The 27,806-nt window shown below is 44.7% G+C and overlaps 1 protein-coding gene across 1 annotated transcript; it reads left to right on the top strand.

Annotated features, from left to right (window-relative positions):
- Positions 1–19: 19 nt before the first annotated feature.
- Positions 20–26,359, top strand: LOC128825129 (uncharacterized). Its single transcript, XM_054007262.1, has 11 exons — positions 20–116; positions 5,841–6,021; positions 8,125–8,224; positions 10,846–10,979; positions 13,331–13,427; positions 14,165–14,289; positions 15,114–15,297; positions 17,541–17,616; positions 23,077–23,234; positions 24,389–24,512; positions 25,787–26,359. The coding sequence occupies exons 3-11, from the start codon at positions 8,192–8,194 to the stop codon at positions 26,107–26,109; spliced, it is 1,254 nt and encodes a 417-aa protein (XP_053863237.1). The 5' UTR covers positions 20–116; positions 5,841–6,021; positions 8,125–8,191; the 3' UTR covers positions 26,110–26,359.
- Positions 26,360–27,806: the final 1,447 nt, after the last annotated feature.

Genomic DNA, 27,806 nt, shown 5'->3' with positions numbered 1-27,806 from the left:
GACTTCCCCCTTCCCGAGATGCGCTGCGGCCGCTTCCTTCTCCGCCCCTTCCCCGAGCGTCCGCCGTTGCCGGGTAACGTGCCCCAGCGGGCGACCGAGGCTGCGGCCGCGGGCAGGTGAGCGGCAGCCCCGGCCCGAGCGCGGCGCGGCGCGGCGCAGGGCCGGCGGTGGTGGGAAGGAGCTGGGCCGGGGGCTGTGACCGGGCGGGGTCAGGTCTGGGGGGAGGGGTGGTAGCCAGGACCGGCCTTAGGCCAATTGCCCCGAATCGGGCCCCGCGCCCGGTGGTAAGTGGCCGAGAATCCTTCCCTGGCTAGAGCCGCCTTTTTAACCCTTACTCACCCGGCAGCGCGCCGGGTCTTCGGCGGCGGGTCCTTCAGTGCCGCCCAAGACCCGGAGCGAGTGAGGGACCCGCCGCCAAAGACTAGGAGCGCCGCCCGTGGGTACAAGCCCCCCGTCAAAACTGTTCAAATCAGGCCCCGCACTTCCTAACGCCGGCCCTGGTGGTAGCAGGGGCAGCGCTGCGGGGGGCGGGGGAGGTGCTGCTGCTGCTTTGGGTTTCCTCAGTGCTGTCATGTTTTCTGGTTCCGCAGTTTCCCAGCGGTGCGGCCGTGGTGCGGCCCCTCCCCTCTACTCGCCCAGGCTGGTGGTGGGAGGGTGGAGGCTGGTGGAGAATATGGTTCTAATGTCTGAGCTCAGCCCCATGTGCGTTTACTCAGCGAGGTGATCCAGTGCCTTCCCACCCCACCCCATGTGCTTCTTTGCGTCTCTGGAATCCCCGTCACATGGCAGTGGAAGAGCTGGGTGATGTGATGCTGCTGCACTGGAAGCTTTTTATTCCTGAACGGAACCGAGGATCCTCCCATTATCCGGTCTAGTGCAAAAATACACATTCTGGAGAAGTGCTAGTCCCAGAGTGCTCACACAAACACATCCCACTATCAAGCGGTACCAAAACATCCCAGTATCAAGGATGGTACAAAAACTTGACCCAAGGATAACAGGAACACACTGACCCCTCCTAAAAAATGAGGTCAGAATAACAGTACGTAATATAGATGTTTTGATCAAACCAACATGTACAAGGTGATAGGTAATAATTAGCAATGTCAGGGGGCAGTACTAACTTGTTTGTATCGGGGTATAAAATGTATTTCAGAGGGAGTATCTCTCTCTAGTCTTAGAGAGGAATGGAAAGTCCTGCTGTTCACTGAGCTGGTCCATTGCTACGGGCATACATGTATTAGTGGTCTGGTAGAGTCTGTGGGATACTAGTACCATGCTTTGTTGACAATAAACTTAGCTGGATGCCTTCGTCCCTTAACGTATCTTGTGGTCATTGGGTGGTTCGCTCAAGGTCTGCCGTTCCAGCTGTCTGCACAGGGCTGGGGCGGCACACATAGGGAACACACACACACAGCCAAACATCTATCAACATCTAACCACACCCTTATAGTTCCCAAAAGCTACTGTCTCTATCTCAAGAGCAGCTTCCTGGGGTGCTGATTCTCTCCCCTGGTGTGATCACTAAACTGTCTCCTCCGTTTGTCAGCTTGATGGCTTTGTTTACTGTATATGTAAATATACTTTCATTGTCCTCTGCCTGTGCTCATACAGGTAAATGTATGTTCCTTTGTCTAGAGCAGGCTGAGTTTATGCACTGCCTCCCAAGCACCTTTCAATAACATATTTCTAGCATACAGATATAATTCTTCGTACACAAACCATTCATGCATCATGCAATGATGTTCGGGACCAGCATGTTACCAGTGTACATGTGATACTGTACACAATACCTTTTAGATACATATTATGACAACAGTGTGTTGGGGATTGTGATGGGTTCAGTCACAGAGACCCCCTTGGGACTGTCACCTGATGGGCTGAATTTACTTCTGAGCCTGTTTTCCCTGCTACCTTGAGACTCCAAACCCTGTCTTATTGAGCCAGACACACTAGCTTCCTGCAACACAGACACAGGTCTGGTCCACGCCCCCAAAGCTGCAGACTTCAACCAAAAACTGCTCAGCAGGTCACCTATTTCCAGCACCCAGACACCCAGTTCCCAATGGGATCCAAACCCCAAATAAATCTGTTTTACTCTGTATAAAGCTTATACAGGGTAAACTCATAAATTGTCCATCCTCTATCACACTGCTAGAGAGAGATGCACAGCTGTTTGCTTCTCCAGGTATTAATCACTTACTCTAGGTTTATCAATAAACAAAAGTGATTTTATTAAGTACAAAAAGTAGGATTTAAGTGGTTCCAAGTAATAACAGACAGAACAAAGTAAGGTACCAAGCAAAATAGAACAAAACACATAAGTCTAAGTCTAATACATTAAGAAACCGATTATAGGTAAATCTCACCCTCAGAGATGTTCCAAAAAGCTTCTTTCACAGACTAGACTCCTTCCTAGTCTGGGCCCTATCCTTTCCCTGGTACAGTCCTTGTTAGTTCCAGCAGGCATCTTAGATGAAAAGTAGGGGCTTTCTCATGACTAGGACCCTCCTTGTCCTGCTCCACCCCCTTTTATAGCTTTGGCACACGGCGGGAATCCTTTGTCTCTCTGGGTCCCCACCCCTCCTTCTAAATGGAAAAGCACCAGGTTTAAAATGGATTCCAGTATCAGGTGACATGGTCACATATCACTGTAAGACCTCATTTTTCTTTACCCACGGGCTGGCCTACACATACACAGGCAGACTTGCAGGTAAACAGAGCCATTTACAGTCAATTGTCCTAGTCAATGGGAGCCATCAAGATTCTAAACCACCATTAATGGCCCACACTTTGCATCATTACAATAGGACTCAGAGTTCTACTTAATATTTCTAGTTTCAGTTACAAGAATGATACATTCATACAAATAGGATGAATATATCCAGTAGGTTATAACTTTTGTAATGATACCTTACAAGAGAGCTTATGCATAATGCATATTCCAGTTACATCATATTCACATTCAGTGCAACGTCACAGGGGTAATGAGTGTGTCAGACCTGATGTGAGTTACAGTATGGTGATCCCTCTGCCAGTTGGCATTGAGGGGCTCCCAGGGTCACAGTCACCAAACTGTCCCAATCAGTCCCTAGAGTGGGTGCATATGAAGACAACCCAGGATATAAGTGAGAAATTAGACCACGTCCCATGCCGTTAGTTTATGGCAATCTAGATGATTCTTGTTTTTAACATTTCTCACTGTGCTCAATTCTTCTGTTTTTGCAGAGTATTCAGACATACAGTATTGCCATTTTACTGCTATTCGTTAATGTCTGGATGGTTGCAAAGATGGTGACTGCAGATGACAGCCAGTGGGATGAAACCATCTGTGACATGGCTGTTTGCCAACACCCACAGTGCTGGGACACTATAAGGAGGATTGAACAGGGACATCCTCGGGTCCGTTTAAGAAACTTTGACTCACTCTGCAGGGCTTCTTCTTTGGAAAGCAAAGGTAAAACCAGTGACCAAGGCCCTGTCTTTTCTAGGAGGAAAAAGATCTATTCTGAACTCGAGTTAGCCAACTTCAGGGACAGTCCTAGTGCAGTCAAGGCAGTTTGTAGTTTTCATACAAGTTAGGTCAAGTTAAAGACTATTCATCATTTTTTTAAAGCTAGAAAAGATCATCAACTGTGTCCTCCTGCACAACACTTGCCAAAAAATTTCACCGTCATCCTTATGTCGAACCCAGTAACTTGTGTTTGACTAAAGCATATTTTCAAGAAAGGCATTTAAGTCGTGATTTGAAGACATCAAGATGCAGAGATAGAGAATCCACGACTTCTCTTGGTAGTTTGTTCCAGTCACCCTCAATGTTAAATGAATGTGCCTAATTTCTAATTTGAATTTGTCTGATTTAAATTCACAGCCATTGGTTCTTGTTATGCCTTTCTCTGCTAGATTAAATAATCCTTTAGTACAGAGGTCCCCAAACTGTGGGGCATGCCCCCCTAGGGGTGTGTGGAGGAACATTAGGAGGGTCCCTAGAGTGAATACAGATGGGGGCGGGCACGGCTATTAAAAGTTTGAGGACCACTGCTTTAGTACCTGGTATTTTCTGTCTATGAAGGTACTTATACACTGTAATCAAGTCACCTCTCAATCTTCTTTTTGGTAAACTAAACAGATTGAGCTCATTAAGTTTCTCACTGCAAGGCATTTTTTCCAGCTCTCAGATTCTTTTTGTAGCTCTTTTCTGCACACCAGTTTTTCAGCATCCTTTTAAAATTATGGATACCAGAACTTGACACAGTATTCCAGTATTGGTGTCCCCAGTGCTGTATACATAAAATCACCTCCCTACTACGACTCCCCTGTTTATTCATCTGAGGATCACATTAGTTCTTTTTGCCATAGCATTGCACTGGGTGGTTATGTTGAATTTTTTTGTCCACACTGACCCCTAAATCCTTTTCAGAGTCATTCTTTTTCAGAATCACTTCTATCCAGGACACCCACAGTTCTGTAGATACAGCCTGCATTCTTCTTACATGTATGACTTTGCATTTGACTGTGTTAAAATCTACTTTGTTTGAATGAGCCCATCTTACCAAGCGATCCAGATTGCTCTATATGACTTCCCTGTTCTCCTCATATTTATAATTTCACCAATATTTGTGTCATCTGCATATTTTACAGAGGGAGCTCAGTCTTTAACTCCACCTGCTAACTCATGTACAAACTGCCTTCTCGTCACTAGGATTTCATCTTACGTTAGCTAGTGAGTTAAGAATACACTTTTTTCCTAATGAAGGCACATTTCAAGAGACTCAAGCTATCCGCTCAGAAGGAAAACCCTCCAGTTCTTCTATCTTTCCTTGCGTTGCCTCCCAGTTTTAAATATGTATATGAAATATATTCATACTTAGAATATATTATGAATATACTGAGGTTACTGATCCTGCTCATGGTTCACATGTATAATTCACTTATTGTCCTTGTACCGCCCCCCGCCCCCACCTGGAATTGACTTCAACTAGCTACACTGAGGTAACAATTACCTCTGCTTTGTCTCTGCTAGGATTTTACATCAGGGCAGCTATCTTGATGCAAAAACACACATTGTTTTTACAATGAAGACAAAGCCACTAAGGCCAAAATCGTGTTTAACAGCATGCTAGTTAAAATGTGTTAGAAAACATGTTAACTGACATTGCATGCATGTTCCCAATTAGACAAGACCGGGTAAGAGACCTGTAAAGCTTCAGGTGCAGCAGGAAGTGCTGTTGGATTCAGTGTTGGCGTTTTCCCCTTAGAGTCAGTACTGAGCCAGTACCCCACTATGGTTTTTGGGATTTCTATAATAATGTCTTTCACATGAGAGGTAAAACTGAGGTCTTGACCACTTGTGGTTATTAAAGATCCCCTGAATCTTTCTCTGTAAGAAGGAGATATTAAACTTAGCGTCTCGGCCAAATTCCAACGAAGCAATGAAATTCAACATCCCTAAAAGTTCCCCCCCGCAATTAGATTTGTATTATTCTCCATATCCTGTAGTATTGCTCTGCATTGTTAAATAACTGCAGAGGTGGCTGCACTTAGGTGGTGGGTTAAGTTAGCGTGACCTTTCTAGTCTGGGAGTTGGTGGGGTTGTGAAGCTTAATTAACTATTGTTTGTAATGTATTTTAAGATCCTCTGATAAAAAGCCCTACGGAAGGCAGAGGATTAATTACATTGTAATTAGTTACTAATAAACTGGGCTAACAGGACACTGACAAGGCTGTAATAATATCTAAAATGGACAATATATAGTTAGAGCTAAATGGTCCCCCCTAACTGTAGAATTCTGTAACATCAGATCCTCAGTGTTCACAGTGTCTTTGCTTTTAATTTTTAGATGAATTACCAACACTGAAGATTATAAACTTCCCCAGCAATTGCTCTCCCCGAGGAAGGATCAGATGTTCCAATTGTAACAGAACTATTTCCACCTTCACTGCACTTGAGACCTCTTTCTCTCCTTCTTCTCTGTATGAAACTTCAGTCTATGACTTCTCTGACCGAAATTCTGAAGTCAGGTGAATTGCTGCTGAGTTCCAATCTCTGGATGACTTTTGAAGGTTGTCAGTATTCCCAGGACTAAGAGTCTGTAGCAGAATGATGGCACCCTTGTTTTTCTGACAGAGGCTGAGAAGAATATTAGTGTTTTAGAGATTGCAATTGCCATGGGGCATGGAGCATGTCACCTTCTGCGTTTTATACATTGCAGAGCAAACTGTTAGCACTTATGGCCCCAATTCTGCAAATAATTACACATATGCTGAACTTTACTCATGTGAGTGGACCCACTGATTTCAACATTAAGCGCATGCATTAGTTTGTACGATCAGGGCTTAAGAAATAAATGTATTTAAAAGACCAGATTGCTCTTCTAGAATATAGGATACACTGTTATTAAATATTCATATTGTTCATATCAGTGCCAGGTCCCCCTTGTGTGAGGCACTGCACAAATCCACAGAAAAACAGTCCCTACCACAAAGAACTTAGAATGTAGACCAAAAAAACCAAAACAAATTAAAAGGTATGGAAAAGGGATACACATACAATCCAAGCCCTTGATCTGTACATGCTAAACTTTATGTACTGAGAGTAGTTCCCATTGATTTCAGTGGGACTACTTGACTGTGTAAAGTCAAGCATCTGGGTAACTACTCACAGGACCAATGCCCAAGACCCGGTTCTGTCACCTTTCCTCATGGTGAGTAGTACCTTACTCCACCATGAGTAGCAGTGGAGTAAGGTATCACTTTACACCCATTTCTGCCATCTCTGTTCATGTTAAGTGATTGTGGGCACGTGTCTCGTTAGTTCCATGTTGTGTCTATAACATGATGCCCCTTGGTAAGTTGTTAGTAGCAAGGTCAAACCTCTTGATCTAAAAGTCTGAGTCTCTGATGTGAGAGCTAAGGAGCCAGCTTTGCTAGCTCAAAGCCAGTGGCAAACTCCTAAATATCTGAGTGACCCAGGCACTCGAGGGGAACGGAGCTATTCTGTGTAAGTGTGGGTTACCTGCTGTTCATGATCTGTTAGCAGTATTTAAAAAAAAAATACAATAAAGCCTCATCCTTGCCCCTCTGTTCTGTTGTTCATCTTTGTTCTTGCTCATTTCCTTTTTGTTTTAATTACCGAAATAAGTATGATTTGTTCAAACTTAGTGACATCCCTTTTAAAATTGGAATTTTCACCCTTACCTTGGCATTTCCTAATTTTTTAATGCCTCCCCTCTCAAGCTCAGGGCAAGGTTACCCCTTATTTTTCCATGGATTTCCTTTTTTCCTTTTAGAAAGGGAAAAAAAAAAAACCACCCAGGAAGGAAGATAATTTCCAGTGTAATCTGCAAGTTTCTTGATCTGGAATGAGTTGGCTAGGCCCTCCTGAACACCATCCTCCTTAACTGAGGCCTTCTAAACTTAGCCAACTGTGACCAAGGCCTTCAAATCCAGCTTCTTTCAGCATCAAAGTTTAGATCACATTAGCCACCCAGAGTTTATATTAATCCAAAGCTTTAGTGCTTCTTAGAGCATCATGATAAACTGCTCTACCTGTTGAGAGGGATCGTAAAACCCTGAAATTCTACTGGATGGGTGGAATTTCCTGTGTGATATACGAAAGAGAACACAAGGCAGCTGCACCAAGACAGAGAGTTAAGGAGGAGCTGCCCATTGTAACTGAATTTCCTGAACATTTTGTGTGTGTGCATTGTTGCCATTGCATTAATCCAAGTTGTGTCAACAGTGCTTATAAAGTGCTTTGAAGAGGAAAAGCTCAGTATAATAGATACTGTAAATAGATTCCAAGGCCAGAATGGACCATTGTGATCACTAGTGTGACCTCCTTTATAACACAGACCATAGAACTTCCCCAAAATAGTTCCTAGACCAGATCTTTCAGAAAAACCTCCAATCTTGATTTTAAAATGGTCAGTGATGGAGAATCTACCACTTGAGCCCTGCAAATCTGCTTTGTATTCGCGGACCATGTTTGCTGATCACATGCGATACAAATTTTGTATCTGCGCAGGGCTCTATCTACTACAACCTTAATAGCAGCTAGTGTCCTTTGCATGCTGTTAGTTTGTATTGGTCTCACTGTGATTTTGGTTTGTGCCTATATTTCAGTTCAGAAAGAACTCATTTCCCAGGACTGAACTCTGTGGTAGAGTCACACACGATCCCACAGACAGAGATGAGCTTCACCTACTTGAATAGAGTTGGAAATGTGAGTGATTTAAATGGGGGAAAGTTGAGTGGTTGCAAGGATCTCCTATTTATCGAACTCAGGGCTAACCTTTTAGCTTCTGGTAAGTTGCCAATGGGGCCCTCAGCTGGACACTATTTGGGCACTCTTGGGTTATGGCACAGAGAAAAGCAGCATCTCTCAGTGTGGCGGATATTTAGGTATATGTCTGCAAATGTCAATTTCACCGCATACAAGGAAAAAATATTTCTATCAATAATAACTGAAATTTACAGAAAAGGAAAGAAAGAAAATGCTGCTTGAGAACTTAGTTTGATTGAAGGATATTTATATTGTATATTTTGACATGTGATGTTGACATTTTGTGTTTTAATGGTTATAAATTCATAAATGATCTGGAAAATGGGGTAAACAGTGAGGTGGCAAAACTTGCAGGTGATACAAAACTACTCAAGATAGTTAAGTCCCAGGCAGACTGCGAAGAGCTACAAACGGATCTCACGAAACTGGGTGACTGGGCAACAAAATGGCAGATGAAATTCAGTGTTGATAAATGCAAAGTGATGCACATTGGAAAACATAATCCCAACTCTACATATAAAATGATGAGGTCTAAATTAGCTGTTACCGCTCAAGAGATCTTGTCATCAGTGTGGATAGTTCTCTAAAAACATCCACTGAATGTGCAGTGGCAGGCAAAAAAGAGAACAGAATGTTGGGAATCATTAAGAAAGGGATAGATAATAAGACTGAAAATATCATATTGCCTCTATATAAATCCATAGTATGCCACACCTTGAATACTGTGTGCAGATGTGGTCGCCCCATCTCAAAAAAGATCTATTGGAATTGGAAAAGGTTCAGAAAAGGGCAACAAAAATGATTAGGGGTATGGAACGGCTGCAAAGATTAATAAGACTGGGATTTTTCATCTTGGAAAAGAGATGACTAATGGGGGATATGATTGAGGTCTTTAAAATCATGACTGGTGTGGAGAAAGTAAATAAGGAAGTGTTATTTACTCCTCATAACACAAGAACTAGGGGTCACCAAATAAAATGAATAGGCATCAGGTTTAAAACAAACAAAAGGAATTTTTTTTTTTTTCACACAACGCACAGTCAACCTGTGGAACTCTTTGCTAGAGGATGTTGTAAAGGCCAAGACTATAACAGAGTTAAAAAAAGAACTAGATAAATTCATGGAGGATAGGTCCATCAATGGCTATTAGCCAGGATGGGTAGAGATGGTGTCCCTAGCCTCTGTTTGCCAGAAGTTGGGAATGGGCGACAGGGAATGGATCACTTGATGATTACCTGTTCTGTTCATTCCCTCTGGGCACCTGGCATTGGCCACTGTTGGAAAAACAGGATACTGGATTAGATGGACCCTTGGTCTGACCCAGTATGGCCATTCTTATGTTCTTATTTTCTAAAGCCTTAATTTTTTGAATATCAAAGTCTGTCATTAAATAATCATCTATCCCCACCCCCAGTTGTCTCACCCTCCCATAATTTCCTCCAACTGTGAACATTTAAATCAATAAAAATAGATTTTTTTCTTAAAACCCATAATTTTATGCAGCTGTGAAAATTGAAATTGATACAAAATTTAAAAATGCTTAAATACCCATTGATATAACCCATCAACATTTTTTAAAATAATCAAATGCTGCCAAGCCTACTGCTGTTCATTGCTTTACATCCAATAATGGAAATTGATTCTGTGACTTTTTTGGGGGAGAAGAGAGTTGGCGCAGTCTTTGCAATTATTCACTTTGAAATTATGCTCTGGGAAATCCAGCTAAGCAAACTCTCTTCCTTTAAAACAGCTGTGAACATTTCCAATGGATTGATTCCTGTCCTCATGTGGGAGGTGATGGCTGAGGCAAGGCTTTCAACGGAGAGCTGGGAAAGTGTTCTAATGTTCCTATCCAAATCTTGTTCTACAGCCCTCAAAAGGATTTTCCAGCAAAACCAGGGAGACTGTGATTTGATATTTTTTATATAAAAAACAAGCAGAGCTTTTAGCCTGTTTTCTTTTTGAAAAGTTATGACATGCAATCATCAAGGAGAGCAAAAGGCACAAGTACTTTTCCTTTGCAGTTCCCCTTTAATATTGCCGAGAGAGCCTTACATTTACTTGATTCCTCTCATTCACATTGCATCTGGCTAGCTAGTTATTTAGGTTTAATAATAATTAAAACTTTTCATTTGCCTTTCATCCCAAAGCCACTTTGCAGACTTTAGAAGGATGATTCATCCGATGCAGCAACTGTTTTCCTCCAGCAATACTACCCAACAGATGGAGTTTTTAGGAGGGGAAATGAAGAATAATTTCTCATGGAGAAATGAAATTACAGGATGAATTTTAAGGCAGCAAAATATAATTATTTACCTTAGACTTTGACTAGGCCACCGGGATTAACATTCTGTCTCTTGTGACAAGTGCCTCAGAATCTTTAATGATCGTAAGTGATTTGGGCATTTTTTTATAGTTCTCTCATGTGAAAGAAAACAACAATGTAATACTTGGCACCTGAAGTAGTCCAGTGACCCCACAGCACCATTGGCATTGGCTCAGTACTGGCTCAGGGAAGAGTACCTCTACAAGTGACTAATCACACCATGTCTATGTCGTAGCTCCAAGTGGTGGATCTCAGTGAGGTTGCTGCTTCCAAGCAGGACTACCGTCCAGACAGTGGAAATTTGATTGTTAAATGGGTCCCAAATATACACAGAAAATCTCAGCGGCCTGAGGTGGAAGCAGTAACAGAGTAAGTACCATAGTGATAAATGCAATATATGCTGGGAGAGTCCATCTCCTAAGAGTGACTAGGTGAAGGTCACCTAGTTGCCCCTATTTCCCATAAAACAGAACACATGGCAGTCACCCTTATCCAGAGGTGTGGCCTGCAGAGGCTCCACATCCCTGTGTACAATGCACTCTGCTTGGCTCAAGATGGAGCATGTAGTCTTTGCTGGTCAGACCCCTGTATTAAAGCTGGGATGAGTATTCTAGAAGTTCACAAGCTGCACTTGGAGCATCCAGGCCAGAGATGAGCAAAATGTGTCATTTGCATCAAAATCACATGGATAGCAGGTTTCAGTAATAATCCAACCTCAGTAGTGTTGTAGCTCACAAACCTTAGCAGGCTGCAAATCTTGCTGCAGCCTCAGCTGTGAGACTGTGAAACTGATGGTATTTATGTGAACTGTGAAGGAAATGGGACAGAATTGTGTTAAAAGTGAGTTTGAATCCTACTAATGGCAAACGAGACCCGATGTTAGAAGTTTGAGAAGCTGGGAAGAGGCCTCCAGGCACATGCTGTATGTGAGTGCCCCCCTCTGGCTTTTGCACTGTACTCCATCCTTCTCCAGAAGTAAGTCTACATGAGTAAGTAAGGCTACCCCTCTGATACTCTACATGAGTCTCACTCATGCTTTTAGCCTCAATCACTTTTCCTCAGTTTCAGGCCATTCTCTCTTTTTAGCACAGAGGGGTAGGATCTAACACACAAGTGCTGAGTTTTCATAGTTGCCTAAGGGATTTGGATGCCCATTTCCCATTAAATGTAATGAGGACTGGGCATCTAAAGCCTTCAGGTGGCCTGGAAAATCTCAGCCAAGCTTTCTAGTCAAGAGCCCAGGCCACATTCCGATACCAGTTACTGACATCAGTGGTGTAAGTGAGATCAGAGTCCGGCCCCAGTCTTCAGGAGCTACTCTACAGTTGTTTCTGTTGGATTAATAAGCATGTTCATAGTACTTCCGTGTTCATCATAAGAGGTCAGTGATTTAAGAACAGACCCCCATTTGGGTGAGATTCCTGGGCTGATACAATGACTTAGACACAGACCAAATAGTCATCAGGGGTGCGTGCATGAGAGGGATGTGTAATTTGCATATTTGTGCAACTAATCACTACAGTAGACGTGGCCTGAAATCCCCAGGGTGAAATTCACTTGTAGTGCGGAGGGGAAACTGCAGGCAGACATCTCTCATGTGTGGGGTGCTGCACTACCTGAATGCCTCCGAGGACTGCATGCCAGCTCTGAACAGGCTGGCACATAAAGCAATATTGAGTGGGGGCAGGGACACAGGATTCATGAATACAGACATCTAGAGTGTCCCTAATGCCTAGCAGCCACTCGTACAATCTCTGAACTGGAAGGCTGTGCAGGAGCTGCTCCGCTCAGCCACTCATGCCTGTTGGGCTGTGGAGGTGGTTGCCAGACTCCCAATGTAGTTATTTGTTTAGGTTCTTTAATTGTTGTCAGCCCAGCCCAGCCATAGTTTCCCCAGTACTACTTAGCCACCAGCCGTCCTTACCCCCCATGGTATACTCTCCACAGGCTGGAATTCCTTCGTACACTGGGGAACTGAGTCGGGTCTTTGACTCCACGGAATCTGGCTTGGACACCTTGCCTAGTCTCTCCTCTTTTTCTTAAGACTCTCACTTGGCTGGAATTTGACTTCTGATCAGTGGGTACGTGTCATTGAACACCACAAAATTAGCCCTTGTCCCCAGAATCTGTGCTATTTTAGGGAGTGTAAGAGTCTGGAATTCAAACCCAGACACCCCTCCTTTGTAGCACACAATGTCACCACTAGGTCTCTTGTGTTCAGGCATGATGCCAGTTAACCCTTTCAGACATATTTGTTGCTAGTTTTTTTCTGTTGTCTCTCACTTTGGGACTAGGAAGAGAGGCCACGAGACTCTTTGAATTCCCCCTTCTTTTGGGTCCCTACCCTTTAGGCTCTGCTTTTGGCTCCCAACCTTCTGGCCAAGGACAGCTGCATCCGACTTCCCTTAACGCTGTTCTCGTCCCAGCTGACAGGGACCCTTTGAGACAGGAGGCATTATTCTCCCGACCCCACATCCTGACTGTTAAGAGCTCCATTTGTAGCAGTCCCGCCTCCAGCAGCATGAGAACTGGGAATCCAATACAGGACTCCTATAAAGGCACTGGTGAGCATTAGGGACTTTGGCTACTCAAATGTTGGTCTGGATCTAGCTTTATTACCTCTCAGGTCAGCTGGGAGTTGAAGTGTCTGGTAAAGGATTATGACATGAGTATCTGTACTTCTGTAATTAATTGGAATCCATGTGCTTTTATTTGTTTAGACTGAAGCCTTTAAGAAGAGTATGTGTTAAAAACCTTGCCTCTGAAAATCTCTTTTCCCTCAAAGAACGGCAAAGGAAAGGAAGAGATCTTGACATTGTGAGCTTCTTGAAGGTTTGCTGGTGGACTAGCCATGTGCCCAGCCAAGTGCTGTACTGCAGGGATGGCAAACAGACCACTGTAAAATGAGCAAATGCTTGTGCCTTCTGTGAGTGAGGAGGGCTAAGGACTTTGCTTTCGGGGATAGCATACAAATGCCTCTGGGTATATAATTCCCAGCTCACGGATGGATAGAGGGTGGTGGAAGCAGGGCGCTCACTCAGCCCCAGGAAGAGAGGTATTGCTTCATGTCACAGCAAATGACCAAGCAGCAGCATTGCCGCATTCCAAAGATGTCCCATCCTGCTGGGACGAGGACATGAACAGGGATAGGGTTAAAGGCAGGATAGTGGGGGGGGTGCAGGAAATCCCCACTAATCCACTGTGCCTCGTCAGCTCTCCTTACTGCACACAATGGTATTGAACTGGCAGCTTGCTTGTTTAAAAACACTCATTCAGCAATAGTTCCCTTTGAGGAGGCATTGTCCTCACTTGGTGGGACTTTCATCATGTTTCTGGTTGGATCACATGTGCATTATACCGTCCTCTTACCTGATGGGGGCAAATGCCTCTTCTATTGGTTGAGGATCAAAGGCTCGTCCTCCTGGCTTCTCCCACTGGGAATCGTTTCTACTAGCGAGAGATCAGGAAGGGGTTTTAGATGTGCCAGGAAAAAGGGCATCAAGGAATGTTTTCCTCCTAAGTGTGTATTTCACTGTAACTATTCTGCTCCCCAGAAGAGAAAGAAGTCCAAGAAGGTCCCTTCAGGAGGCCAACCCTATCAGCTACTTACAAACAGAAGCCAGAAAATGAACTTGGTGACCAAAAAAATAAAATCAGTCACAAGCCACAGAGGTGACAGGTAAGTCTTTTGAATTAGACCCCAAAGCCAGCCCCCAGGCCACTCTCTCTAGCCCAGTGCGCTGCCATGCAGGCTGGAAGAGCTTCTGTGTCTTTCAGGCCACTGCTGTTGGGCCAGCACAGATGCCGGCATTGCAGAGGTGACACTGCCCTAGGGGAGGATCCACACTCCTGCACTAGCAGCCCCTACCGTTCCCTTTGGGGTCAGAAGCAGAGTTCCTGCACTCTGTTCCGATTCTCTGTGCACTTGGGGAAATGCAAAGGGAGATTTACAGTGGCTTCCACTGGCATGGCATCCTGGAGGGCAGGAAGACTGCAGGCTAAGAGTGGTTAAAGGGGGAACAATGGCAGCTTTTCATGCTGGTTTCTCTGCCCCAGCTCCAAGATCTTGGTTTTCTCTTGGGTATGGCCAGCTCAGAGGAGGCCCAGCTAAAGAAGGGAAAGGACCCAGTAAAGCGGTGTATGTAGTAGCAGAGGGGACCTCAAAGCTGCATAGGAAGGGTTGGTCAATCCCCTACCTCCTCAAATAGAGATTTAATTTAGTACTAATATACACCTCTACCCTGATACAACGCGACCCGATAGAACACCAATTCGGATAGAACGCAGTAAAGCAGCGCTCCGGGGGGCGGGCTGCATGCTCCGGGAGATCAAAGCAAGTTCGATATAACGCGGTTTCACCTATAATGCAGTAAGATTTTTTTGGCTCCCGAGGACAGCGTTCTATCGGGGTAGAGGTGTATTTCCAGCTTTAGCAACATCAGCTGCAAACTTTCCCTTCTGAAATGATGCAATATTGACCCTTTTGCTTTGTTTTGTCTTTAGTTCTGCAGCCAAAGAAGGGAAGCCAAAGGATAGTCAGATAAAAAATAGGTATTCTTCCCCCAGACACCCGCAGACTGCTACAATAGTGGAGCTGCAAGATCAGGGTGCCCTGCAGCTGGGGAACCGGAGAGTGGATGTGCCTGATGCTACAGAGAAGCACACACATCCTTTGCTTGTGCAGAAGGTACCCAGTGTATACAAACTAGCCAACGCGATGAGAGCCTGACTGGCCCTAAGGCCAGTGTAGAACAGAAAGCTACAGTAGCTGGTTTCCAGGCTGAGACCCTCTTCACTAGCAAAATGAAAGACAAGACATGTCTCTGGAATGCCCACTCCATCTCTAAAGGCCTCTGCCATTCATGTCACTCTTCCATAGGTCACTCTCTCTGGCTCGTGGCTTGTCTGACATGGCCTCTTCTTACAGAGGCCTCTGCTTCTCCACCACTCCCTGGGTGGATCAGACTACTGGGATGCTGGGCTTCTCCTCTCCTGTTTCCAACCTTTCCCGCTTCCCACTCTTTCTCCTCTTGAACAGCACTGCCTCTGACTCTCCCTCCACACTGCTGTCATCTACTCACCACCCTCAACACCCAACTGCTCCTCCTCAGCCTTCCTCTCGGATTTCCACTCCTGGCTCTCCTCACTGTCTCCCACATTCACTTCTCCTTGGGGACTTCAATTTCTATGCTGATGACCCTGCGGCCATTTAGTTACACATTTCCTCACCTCTGCATTGACCTGCAGCCCTAGTTCATCTCTCCCACTTGCCAAAAGGGTGCTCACTTGATTTGGTCTTCAGCAAACACTGCTCTCTCTGTTGTAGCGTTTCTCCTCTCCGACCATCACCTGGTACCGTTCAGCATCGCCAGTTAGTCTCCTCCACCCCCTTCCCCCATGCCCTGTCACTTGGCCTTTCAGTGACTGTCTCTGTGTTCTGTGCTCCTACAGCATCTAGCACAGTAGGGTCCTGGTCCATGACTGGGGTGCCTAGGTACACCTCTACCCCAATAGAACACCAATTCGGATAGAACGCGGTAAAGCAGCGCTCCGGGGGGGCGGGGCTGCGTGCTCCGGCGGATCAAAGCAAGTTCAATATAACACAGTTTCACCTATAACGCGGTAAGATTTTTTGGCTCCCGAGGATAGCGTTATATCGGGGTAGAGGTGTACTATAGTAATTACCAATTAATTATTATTTATTTAATAATTTAAAAGTGTTTCCTCCAGTATCTGTGTCTAAAAGTTCTTTACATGGGGGCAAAGCTGGACAGCTAGGGCATTGGCAGTTGGATAAGGAGCCTTCCCATGGTTTCACTGACTCCTCAGCCTGGTTAGGTAAACGGCAATTATGATACTATTAATTTGATATTGATAATGTACAGACCATATGCTGTAAAGAGCTACAGAGGTACTGCTGGGTGTTGAAATGGACGGAAGGACAATTAGATTTCGAGACATAAGGCCGTTCCCAACAGCCCACTTTTGAAATGCAGCGTAACTGCCCATGGAAGAGGCCAGGGGGTTCCCCCTCTTTCGATGATCAGGTCCCATCTGGGCACTGCAGGGAGCTGAATCACGGCTGTGATGTTACTCATCGGCTAATCACGGCTTGGCTTGGCTAATGAGTGTCCCCCGCTGTACTCTAATGGGAAAGGCTTCCCCAGGCCACCTGGTACACCTCTACCCCGATATAACGCTGTTCTTGGGAGCCAAAAAATCTTACCACGTTATAGGTGAAACTGCGTTATACTGAACTTGCTTTGATCCACCGGAGTGCGCAGCCCCGCCCCCCCGGAGCACTGCTTTACCGCGTTATATCGGGGTAGAGGTGTATTTATAGCTGTAGAACCCTTCACAGCTTCCCCAGCATGTAGAGCCTAGGGGCTTGTCTACACTGACAACACTGCAGTTGTACTGCTGCAGCACGTCAGGGACGATATTGCCTGCACCAACGGGTGGGCTTCTCCCATGGGTGTAGGTCCTCCACCTCCCCGAGAGGCGGGAGGGAGGTCTGGGGCAGTGTGGTGTGGATTTGTCACACCCCTGAGCTGCATAGTTATAACAGACCAGTTTCCTAGTATAGACCAGGCCTTACTGCTTTCTTCCCAGCATCCCCATACTACAGCGTGCAGCTGTCCTGTGGGAGAGAGGCTGATATTGCCCAAGCAATTTCAACAACTGTTAGCGCTTTAAAGCTACAAGCCTCCCTCCCCATGTGCACTTTGGCTTCCTGGCACACTAACACACACACTTTCTATTCAAATAATAATGAGACAATAAACACTCCTGGCTGCGAAGGCTGAAAGGGGCAGATGTGGGATGGGGAAGAACATGTATTGGGTAGCAGGGGTGAATAAACTGATTCTTTATTAAAAATGCTGATTGAAGCTACCAGGTTAAACTGTGATATTTGGGTTGTTTCTTTAGATTCCAGTCATGAATTTGAAAGAACAAGGCCTGGAAAGAATCAGCAACAGACCTTATCTGAAGAAACCATTTGAAGGTAAAACTGGACTGGATGTTCAAACTAAAGCTTGCCTTTAAACCCTTCCAGGGTGCATTTCCCCACTGTAACGGGGTTCACTCACCATTGGTGGGGCCTCCTCCTTGCAGCTCTGGGATTAGTTCTCCACCAGTCTGACGCTCCCTTCTGTCAGTTCCTTGCCCTGTGCTCTCCCTCTTTCTCTAGGACTCAGGATGCCCCTTCTTCATGACTCAGCTCTCTGGCCGGTCACTATAGTTCTCCCCTTCCTGGGTATGAAAGTCCCACTGGATCAGTGGCCTGCTTGCCATTCCAGTCAGCCTTCCGGTCCCAGGTCAGATCCAGTGCCGCTTTCCCAGCAGCTGGTAAGGGAACCTGGGCTGGCCCACTTCTCTGGGTTCCAGTCCAGGAACTCTATATCTGGCAACTGTAGCTCCCAGTCCCAGTTGCTATTTCCCTGGTCTCCTTCCTACTTCCCTCTCTATCTTCTGGACCTCCTCTGAGTTTACCGGCCCAAACTCCCTCCTCTCAGGGAGTAACTGCAGACTACTCCTGCTCTGTCATCTTGTCAGCCTTGGTAGCCCCAAACACATCGTCCCAGGAGTAACTGCAGGCTATTTCCCCTGCAGCCCCCTTCTCTTCTTAGTTTGCTGGCTTTATACAAGCTGCCTGCCCTGCCTTGCCAGACTTCATCATCAGTCAGTGGTTCAGTCTCTGGATCTCCCCCATGTGCAGTCTATCAGGTTAATTGTCCTAACCTCCTGCAGTGCCTTGGCTGGTGGAGCCACCCCATGGTACATACCTTCACATGTTTAGATGTCTTTGACGTGTAAACTTACCTCTGAATTGCCCGGGTTCATTAAATTTGGGTTGGGGAATAATTACATTATCCTGTAATGTTTTTTACCCTGCAGTTACCATCTTACTTCACTATTCTTCTCTTGGAATTTCCTTTCTTTTAATTATTAAAGACTTCCTACATGAACACCAACCAAGAAACTGAAGAGAAAGCTACCATGCAGTATATTTAATGATTTAAAGATCTATAGTATCAACCTTAAATCATTGGGTTAAAATTTAACTTTCAAGGGTAGATTCACCAGTACACAGCAACCAGAGTGCATTGGCAATCAAACTGGGTTTACAGGTGCCTTGTATCACCAATGCAGTGCACAGCTATTCAAAGCTTCATACTGCTAGAAATATCACATGGAAGCATGGTCTTTGGAGTTCTTGTTTAGTGTTTGTCACACTGTCTGGAGTAGCTTGCAACTGTGAGTGCCAATCTTAGGTCAGATTTAACTCTAAAATCACACCACATCAGGTTTCTCCCAGTCCCAAGAGACTTGTCACTTACCCCAAATCAATTGGTACTCCAGATCTTACCCCAAAGACAACACTGGCAGCCAATTCAGTAGAAACTAACTAAACTAACTATAGGTTTGTTGGGTAAGAAAAAAGAACGAGTTCTTGAGAGTTAAAGCAGGGAAAATATAATAACAGGTGAATCACAGGGTTGTAACTCCAAATAGGGACAGTGGTGTAATAAACTGCCAGTTTCCCAAAAGTCTCTCAGGGCTACCCAGAATAACTGGGGATCACTGTCTTCTCATTCAGTTATTCCTTCCTGTTAGAATCCCAACAGTCCAGACACACATGCTCTTCCTTTGAACTGGTACTTATAGCTTCTTCTCCAGAAAACAACCTGATCAGTGTTTTTACTCGCACAATGGCCACTTGCTTTGCAATTAGCATTTCCAGTTACAGTCCTTCATTAGCATTTCACAAGATTTCTTTGGTGAGTAATTTAGTTACAGGGTTATACACAAATGCAAATGTTTGTAATAGCAAACGATCAGGTATTTCACTAGTTTTCATGAATTGAACACCTGAGTACATTCTCATGCTAGCACACCCTTTAATCTAATGACAGGGATATACATAATGTAAATGTAATTTCAGGGGAATATGCAATGTAAATGTAATGTAATTGCAGACATCCGGTTTCGGGTAAGTGAATACGATCCCATTAGCATCACTTTTGATCTCTATTAGTGTACGAGCGAATTAGTTTAAATATATACTAATTAGGGCTGTCACGTGATTAAAAAATTAATTGTGATTTGTGACTGTTATACAATAATAGAATACCATTTACTTAAATATTTTTGGATGTTTTCTACATTTTAAAATATACTGTTTTCAATTACAACACAACACAAAGTGTACAGTGCTCACTTTATTTTATTTTTGATTACAAATATTTGTGCTGTGTAAAACAAAAGAAATAGTATTTTTCAATTCACCTCATTCAAGTACTGTAGTACAATCTCTTTATCATGAAAGTTGAACTTGCAAATGTAGAATTATGTACAAAAAATAACTGCATTCAAAAATAAAACAATGTAAAGCTTTAGAGTCTGCAAGTCCATTCAGTCCTACTTGTTCAGCCAAGTATCAGAGGGGAGCCATGTTAGTCTGGATCTGTAAAAAGCAACAGAGGGTCCTGTGGCACCTTTAAGACTAACAGATGTATTGGAGCATAAGCTTTCGTGGGTGACTACCCACTTCGTTAGACGCATGTGTCTGACGAATACCCACGTGTGTCTGACAAAGTGGGTATTCACCCACGAACGCTTATGCTCCAATACATCTGTTAGTCTTAAAGGTGCCACAGGACTCTCTGTTGCTTGTTCAGCCAGTCACTCAGACAAACAAGTTTGTTTACATTTGCAGGAGATAATGCTGCCCTCTTCTTGTTTACAATGTCACCTGAAAGTGAGAACAGGTGTTCACATGGCATTGTTGTAACTGGCTTCGCAAGATATTTACGTGCTAGATGCACTAAAGATTCATATGTCCCTTTATGCTTCAACCACCATTCCAGAGGACGTGTGTCTATGCTGATGACGGGTTCTGCTTGGTAACAATCCAAAGCAGAGTGGACCAATGCATGTTCACTTTCATCATCTGAGTCAGATGTCACCAGCAGAAGGTGGATTTTCTTTTTTGGTGGTTTGGGTTCTGTAGTTTCTGTATTGGAGTGTTGCTCTTTTAAGACTTCTGAAAGCATTCTCCACACCTCATCCCTCTCAGATTTTGAAAGGCACTTCAGATTCTTAAACCTTGGGTTGAGTGCTGTAGCTAGCTTTAGAAATCTCTCATTGGTACCTTCTTTGCGTTTTGTCAAATCTGCAGTGAAATCTGCATGAACAACATGTGCTGGGTCATCATCTTACACTGCTATAACATGAACTATATGGCAGAATGTGGGTAAAACAGAGCAGGAGACATACTATTCTCCTCCAAGGAGTTCAGTCAAAATTTAATTAACACATTATTCTTTTAACGAGCATCATCAGCATGGAAGCATGTCCTCTGGAATGGTGGCCAAAGCATGAAGGGGCATACGAATGTTTAGCATATCTGACATGTAAATACCTTGCAATGCCAGCTACAAAAGTGCCATGCAAATGCCTATTCTAACTTTCAGGTGACGTAAATAAGAAGAGGACAGCATTATCTCCTGTAAATGTAAACAAACTTGTTTGTCTCAGCGATTGGCTGAATAAAAAGTAGGACTGAGTGGGACTTGTAGGTTCTAAAGTTTTACGTTGTTTTGTTTTTAAGTGCAATTATGTGACAAAAAAATCTACCTTTGTTAAGTTGCACTTTCATAATAAAGAGATTGCATTATGGTACTTGTATGAGGTGAATTGAAAAATATGATTTCTTTTGTTTATCAGTTTTACAGTGCAAATATTTGTAGTTAAGATAATAATATGAAGAGAGCACTGTGTTGTAGTTTAAATCCATATATTTGAAAATGTAGAAAAACCTCAAAAATATTTAATAAATGTCAATTGGTATTCTATTGTTTAACAGTGTGATTAAAACTGCGATTAATCACGATTAATTTTTTTTTAGTTAATCGCATGAGTTAACTGCGATTAATTGACAGCCTTAATACTAATACACTTAACTCTTTGATGTTCACCCCCAAGTGAATTGACCTGTGGCTCTGGCCTGAGCTAGTCTGTCAGCGTCACAGTGTTCATGTATGAAAGTGTTGTTAACTTAAAAAAAGGAAGTTCCAAAACTCATAACTATGTTAAAATTGAGTTAAGGTTGAGAGTACTTTATCAGTAATTTAAGGGTGAAAAACAATACACAAATGCTATAATTATCCCAAAACCAAGAGTAACAAATCCAGCAATTTCAGAATTATGGGTTACACTTAGGCTAGGTCTACACTACCCGCCTGAATCGGCGGGTAGAAATCGACCTCTCGGGGATCAATTTATCGCGTCCCGTTGGGACGCGACAATCGATCCCCGAATCGACGCTCTTACTCCACCAGCGGAGGTGGGAGTAAGCGCCGTCGACAGGAAGCCGCAGAGGTCGATTTTGCCGCCGTCCTCACAGCGGGGTAAGTCGGCTGCGATACGTCAAATTCAGCTACGCTATTCACGTAGCTGAATTTGCGTATCTTAAATCGACTCCTCCCTGTAGTGTAGATGTAGCCTTAGACATGTTAAGAGCTACAAATGCATTTAAGGCACCCAAGTAACATTAATTCTGTCCTGTAGTGACACCACAAGGGGGCAAAACAATCTAACGTCTTTAAAATTCAGTGTCCCCTCATGCAGGATTAGAGACGCGAAGCTGCTTTCCTCATAATGGTATGGTAATTGTCCGGTGTCACTACAAGGCAGAGTTCAGGTTGGGTGCCTTAACTGTATTTCCAGATCTTAATATGTGTGGATTTTTTCAGTGTAATCTTAACTTTCTATTTCCTTGGCTTATTATGTGTGTTTGGGGATAATCACAACAACAATTTGCTCTTAAATGACTGATATTTATTCTCAGCCTTAACTCAATTTTACCATAGATTTTTGTCTGGGCTCTTATGTCCTACAGTGATGGATGCTATAGAAATCCTTGAGAGATGCATATACATTTTAGGGCTCAACCCTGGCTGACAGACACTGCCCTGAGTAAGTGATGTGGCTCTGCGTAGCCCAGTGGGAACACCAGGAGGATCGCCCCTCCCAGACCACAGGCTGCTATGCCTTTCCAGGGATGCAGAACATACTTGCATGTTTGTCCAGCCAGCACTGCTGCTGGGTGGTGTGGGGGGAGGAACAGAACCATGGGTGCACCGCCTGTCCATCCCCTTAGTACTGGCTAGTGTACCGAGTGGTAGTAGGAGGGAGAAGTGCTTGTGCTTGAGGGGCATGGAGACTGCCATGGTGCTGTACAGGGGTGCAATGCTCTTGTGCTCTCCAGATGCATCTGCTGCAGGGCAGTGCAAGGGCATCTTCTGGCCCTGAACTCACAGGGCACCTTTAAGACTACTGTATTCAGGCCTGGACACTTGTCTCTTTCTCTCCAGTTTTTCCAGGCTGAGAGCTCTGACAGGCCTGTTGTTCAGATGGTTTTGTAGAAAGGCTAAGTTGTCTGCTCTGTACCCTACTGTAGGCTCCTTAGGTATGAAGAGCCATGAGACCAAACTAGAACAGCAACCTGGCTATGCTGAAGCAGGGCCAATTGTACTCACCACCCAGTCTCTGGAGTCCTGCATGCTAGATGGCACAGAGGAAGCCTCTGCAAACAAAAAACAACTGTCACAAAAACCAGTAAGTCTGGGTAAAGCAATGTCTAGCAACAGGCCAGAAAGACTCGGCTTCCCTGCCAGGAACGGGAGCCTGGCACTATGGTTAACAACAGTCATCACCTCAGCCCTGCATAGGATGTGCCACAGATCGCCTGCCTGTGTCCCTCTCCTCTGCCAAGCAGCAGCAACTGACAGAAAAGAACCAACAGTTCAAACCATCAACAAACCCCCCCTTCCCTGCTGTCTGGACTTCTGAGACATGTTCACTGTCTGCTCTCTTTGAGGTCCCAGGCCCCTCCTTAGGTTACATCCTCTCTGCTGGGATAAATGGCAGGGTGACAAGAGTTAACTGCCAAGCAAAGCCTCTTGTTTATCCCCTGCAGTAGATACCAGTGCAGGGGCAGCATGTTTTTCTTCCCATTAACCAGCACAGAAGAGTTATTCTCCAAGGGCCAGTTGTACAACAGAGCCCAGAGAACAGCTCTGTGGCTCCAGCATTCATCAGTACACAGTTGCAGACTTGAGGAGTATCACTGAGAAGGTCCAAAACCAGACATGTGGATAGTCCATGTTCTCTGTTGCCTGATAATCACATCATGCTGCACAAAGCAAGCTCCTGGCCATGGGTGACCAAGGAGGTTTCATTTGGCTCTGTCTTGATTACTTGCATGCTCAGTAATTACACTATTGTAGAGATGCAAATGTTGACATTAATCTAGCATCAGATTCCACCTGGTCACTTGTATTGATTGTGAAGGGGTCAGCACAGTGGCTTTGCTGAGGGAGACTTGGGTTTTGAATCAGTCTTGACATTCTCCAGAACACAAGTCTCCCTCAGCCTTGACACTCTGCTCCCAATAAAGAACTTATATGCAGAAGCCTTCTTGTTCGTAAAGAGTAGGGTTAGTTGAAGCTACCCTATGCGAGCTGTGGGGATGCTCTGTGTGCAGGGACAAAAGGGAAGAGTGTTATGGGGGGAAATGAAAACCGATTCTCTTGTTGATTGACATGATCTTCTGGCATCCTGCCTCACTGAGCCTAGAGCCTATTACCATATGTCCTGGCTGCTGCTGAGTGAGTGAGGAGCAGAAGTGTGCTCAGCTGCTGAAATAAAATAATCTCCCCTTTGATTTGCTATCCTCCTAACCCATCGGCATTGTCTGTGACCCTTTTTAGTCTGCAGAGCGGGAATCCCAGCAGCGGGAAGAGCCCAGGCAGCAACACGTGGGACTTGGGAAAAGAAGGTCTTCAGGGATGTATGTGCTGTACAAGAGCAGCACGGCAAGCCTGGCCCTTGAGGGTGAGTGATGAGAACGTCTCCACTGTACTGTAATGACAGTGCATTAGCCATTGCTTTGCAGTGTTGTTATGCATTCACCATGTCAGACTAGTGCGGGTGGGTGTAGGAGGGAAGGCACTTTAAATACATGTGCCAAGGGCACCGCCCCATTGCTGATTAGCTGCATTCCAATTGGCTTAGTGAGAAGAATGTTGTCGTTCGGATCGTAAGAGTTGCCACAGCCTCTCAGACTGTTGGGCCACCTAGTCTGGTATCTGCCTCTGGAAATGGCCGTGCTGGATGCACCAGAGGGAAGCAAAGCAGTGTATTTCTATACAGTCAGAACACAGCTTATGGATCGAAGCACATTTGTTCTTCAAACACACTAAACTCTTACAAATAACCAATTGTTTGCAAATTCACTCCAGAGAATGCAGCAAAACCCCTATTTAAGAGACCACTCAGAGGACTGAAAAAAGGGGACACTGAAGGGAGGTTACTATAATAATATAATATAATATAATATATGGAGATACACCTATCTCCTAGAACTGGAAGGGACCCTAAAAGGTCATTGAGTCCAGCCCCCTGCTTTTGCTAGCAGGACCAAGTACTGATTTTGCCACAGATCCCTAAGTGACCCCCTTGAGGACTGAACTCACAGCCCTGGGTTTAGCAGGCCAATGTTCAAACCACTGAGCTATCCCTGCCCCCATTACTCTCTGAATGAAGGTGTTTAAGGCTTGCTCTTTAAAATCTGAGGTGACTACCATAGGCGATGACTCAGTTTTTACCTATCTGATACCCAGCATTATCCTATTGGTTCTCACAATGTTCAAAATAGAAACATGTCATTTCAAAACTAAAATACTTGAAATACAAATATTTAAACAGATTTTTAATGTCTAAAAGGTCATCTGTAGCTGGAGGGCACCAGACACAGGTGGAATAACAATGTAACATTTATTCTATTGATTGGCTGTTGGGTGTTTGAGTGTAAGAGACGGCGGCAGAGAGACATGGAATTGGAGCTGGGTGACATCACCGTAGGATAATAGACTGTTCTATCACCTGGGGCCAAACCCACCAGTCCCGACTCAAGCAAAACACCTGTTGAATTCAGTGAGCGTTTTGCCTGAAGAAGGGACTGTGAGTTTTGTCCCATGGGGTTTTGTTTTGGCATATATCCCTCAGAGACGTGTTCCTGGGCACTGTTTGTCAGAGCCCAATGGAGAAAAACAAAATATAGAGCAATACTAGAAATGGTGTGTCCTCATCTCTCATTCTCTGCTCAGGTGTTGGAGAAAATGGGTACGTGCTGTCAAGGCCAGAAACACAGTATGAAATGTACTGCAAGCGTCTAGCAAGCAGGAAGGAAGCGGCACAGACACTGGGCTATCTTCAGGGAGGGAGCAGCCAGCGGCAGCCAAGCCTGGCTGCTCTGACACCAGACAATGATAAACATGAAGCTGACTCTTACCCTAACCCTCCTCCCCCTTCCCCTTCTCCTTTCCCATTGAGGGACAATGACAAGCCTTCCCCAGATGTAGAATCCCCTCTCTTCAGAGAGGACAGCGCTCTAAGGGCGTCCAGCGAACAAGGCCACCCTCTTGATTAACCCTTCGTTAGACAAATGCAGTGGGAACCTGACCCTATAATCAGTAGCGATTGTAAATGAATGTGCAGGTTAAGGCACAGTACGATTGATGCCAGGCGCTCTCCGTGGGTGCCTGCTCTTGCCATCGACAGCTGCGTCAAGAGACCAAGAAGGAGGGTGAGTGAGGTAACCCACCTGCTCCAGGGACCTTTGAATGTACAGGACAGTTTGAGTGCTCTGTGCTTTGTAATTAAAACCACAGCTTTCCATCCTTCTGCCTGGGCGTCTGTCTACCCTGGCTAGTCTCTCCAGAAGAGAGGCCAATTTGTGGGAGAAAAAGGAGGTCCCCACCCCAAGCTCTGCATTGCAGCACTCCCCTGCAGCTCCTGTAACCTTATACGTGTGTGTTCCCAATGAAATAGTTACAATAAGGAATAAAACCAAACTGAATTCTCTACAGTTCCAGCCTCCCAGTGGTTCCAGATCATCTAATTTAGTGGAGGACTGTGAATAACTTGCTGAGTGATACAATGAAAGAGTTTATTTAATAGGAAATAGTTAAACAGGCATTACACTGTAACCTACACTGAACTGATACTTAGTCTAACATGAAATGATACATTTAGGGGTGATCAGTCCCTATGATTCTATGAGAGTTAGCAACATCGTAGCAGTGTGTTAAATCTGCGAAAACCTTGCAAGATGGAGAGGCTGCAGGAGGAAATTAACCGGGCATTGGGGCAAAAGCAAAGGGAAAGTGCTATGTTAAGGTCCTTCTATGCTGCTCCAGAAGCAACAGGCCTGAGGAGCTTGGCCAAGAGTTTCTACTCAAAAAATGGCCCTGGCACTTTTTCTTGAGAAGAACCTTCAAAACGTAACTGCCAGGGAGGTTCGTCACAGAGATTCTGTCTCCCTGTTCCCCCAGGCACCTTGCCTGGCAAGGCTTTTGCCCAATGCTTCCCCAGCAACTGGCATCAAGATTTCCTATTGCAATTCCATACTTCAGGTAGCAGCTGCAGGGGGCCAACCTGACAACAGCGGGGTGAGAGAGAGGGAGAGCACCAGCAGAATCCATCTCTGACTTTTTGGGGGAAAATTAAGGAAAGTTCCAGCCCAAAAATGTTGTTACACTGGAGTTGAGATTGAAAAAACTGCAGGGAAAAATCCTTAGGAGAACATTCTCCAAAATCTTTAAAGACCCCCACATTAGAAAGTAGGGAAATAGGGAGCTCTGCAAGCTGCCCCCTGAAGAGTCGAACAGCTAGGGATGGAGGGCAAAGAAAGAGACATGCTGGAACGTGATAAAAACTAACACTCTGATTAATTAAAGCTCTGTGCTTTGACATCAGTTAATTGAATTCAGTGGGATTTAAGCACATGTTTAATGACTTTCCTGAATTGATACCTAAATTAATCAGGGTTAACCAGAGGGCATGCAGTTTTTGGTGAGATTACTCCTTTAGGTGCCTTAATTTGCTGGGCTGTGAAGTCTGGGCTCGGTGTTCAACTAAATTAAAATAAACCCCTCCCTCCTTCCAGTGCAACCCAGATCTGGAGGATGGCATGGATTGCACCCTCAGCAAGTTTGCAGATGACACTAAACTGGGAGGAGTGGTAGATACACTGGAGGGTAGGGATAGGATACAGAGAGACCTAGACAAATTAGAGGATTGGGCCAAAGGAAATCTGATGAAGTTCAACAAGGACAAGTGCAGAGT

The sequence above is a fragment of the Malaclemys terrapin genome, chromosome 17, assembly GCF_027887155.1.
Source record: "Malaclemys terrapin pileata isolate rMalTer1 chromosome 17, rMalTer1.hap1, whole genome shotgun sequence".
NCBI classification, from domain to species: Eukaryota; Metazoa; Chordata; order Testudines; family Emydidae; genus Malaclemys; species Malaclemys terrapin.
This window is presented reverse-complemented; position numbering and strand designations above follow the sequence as displayed.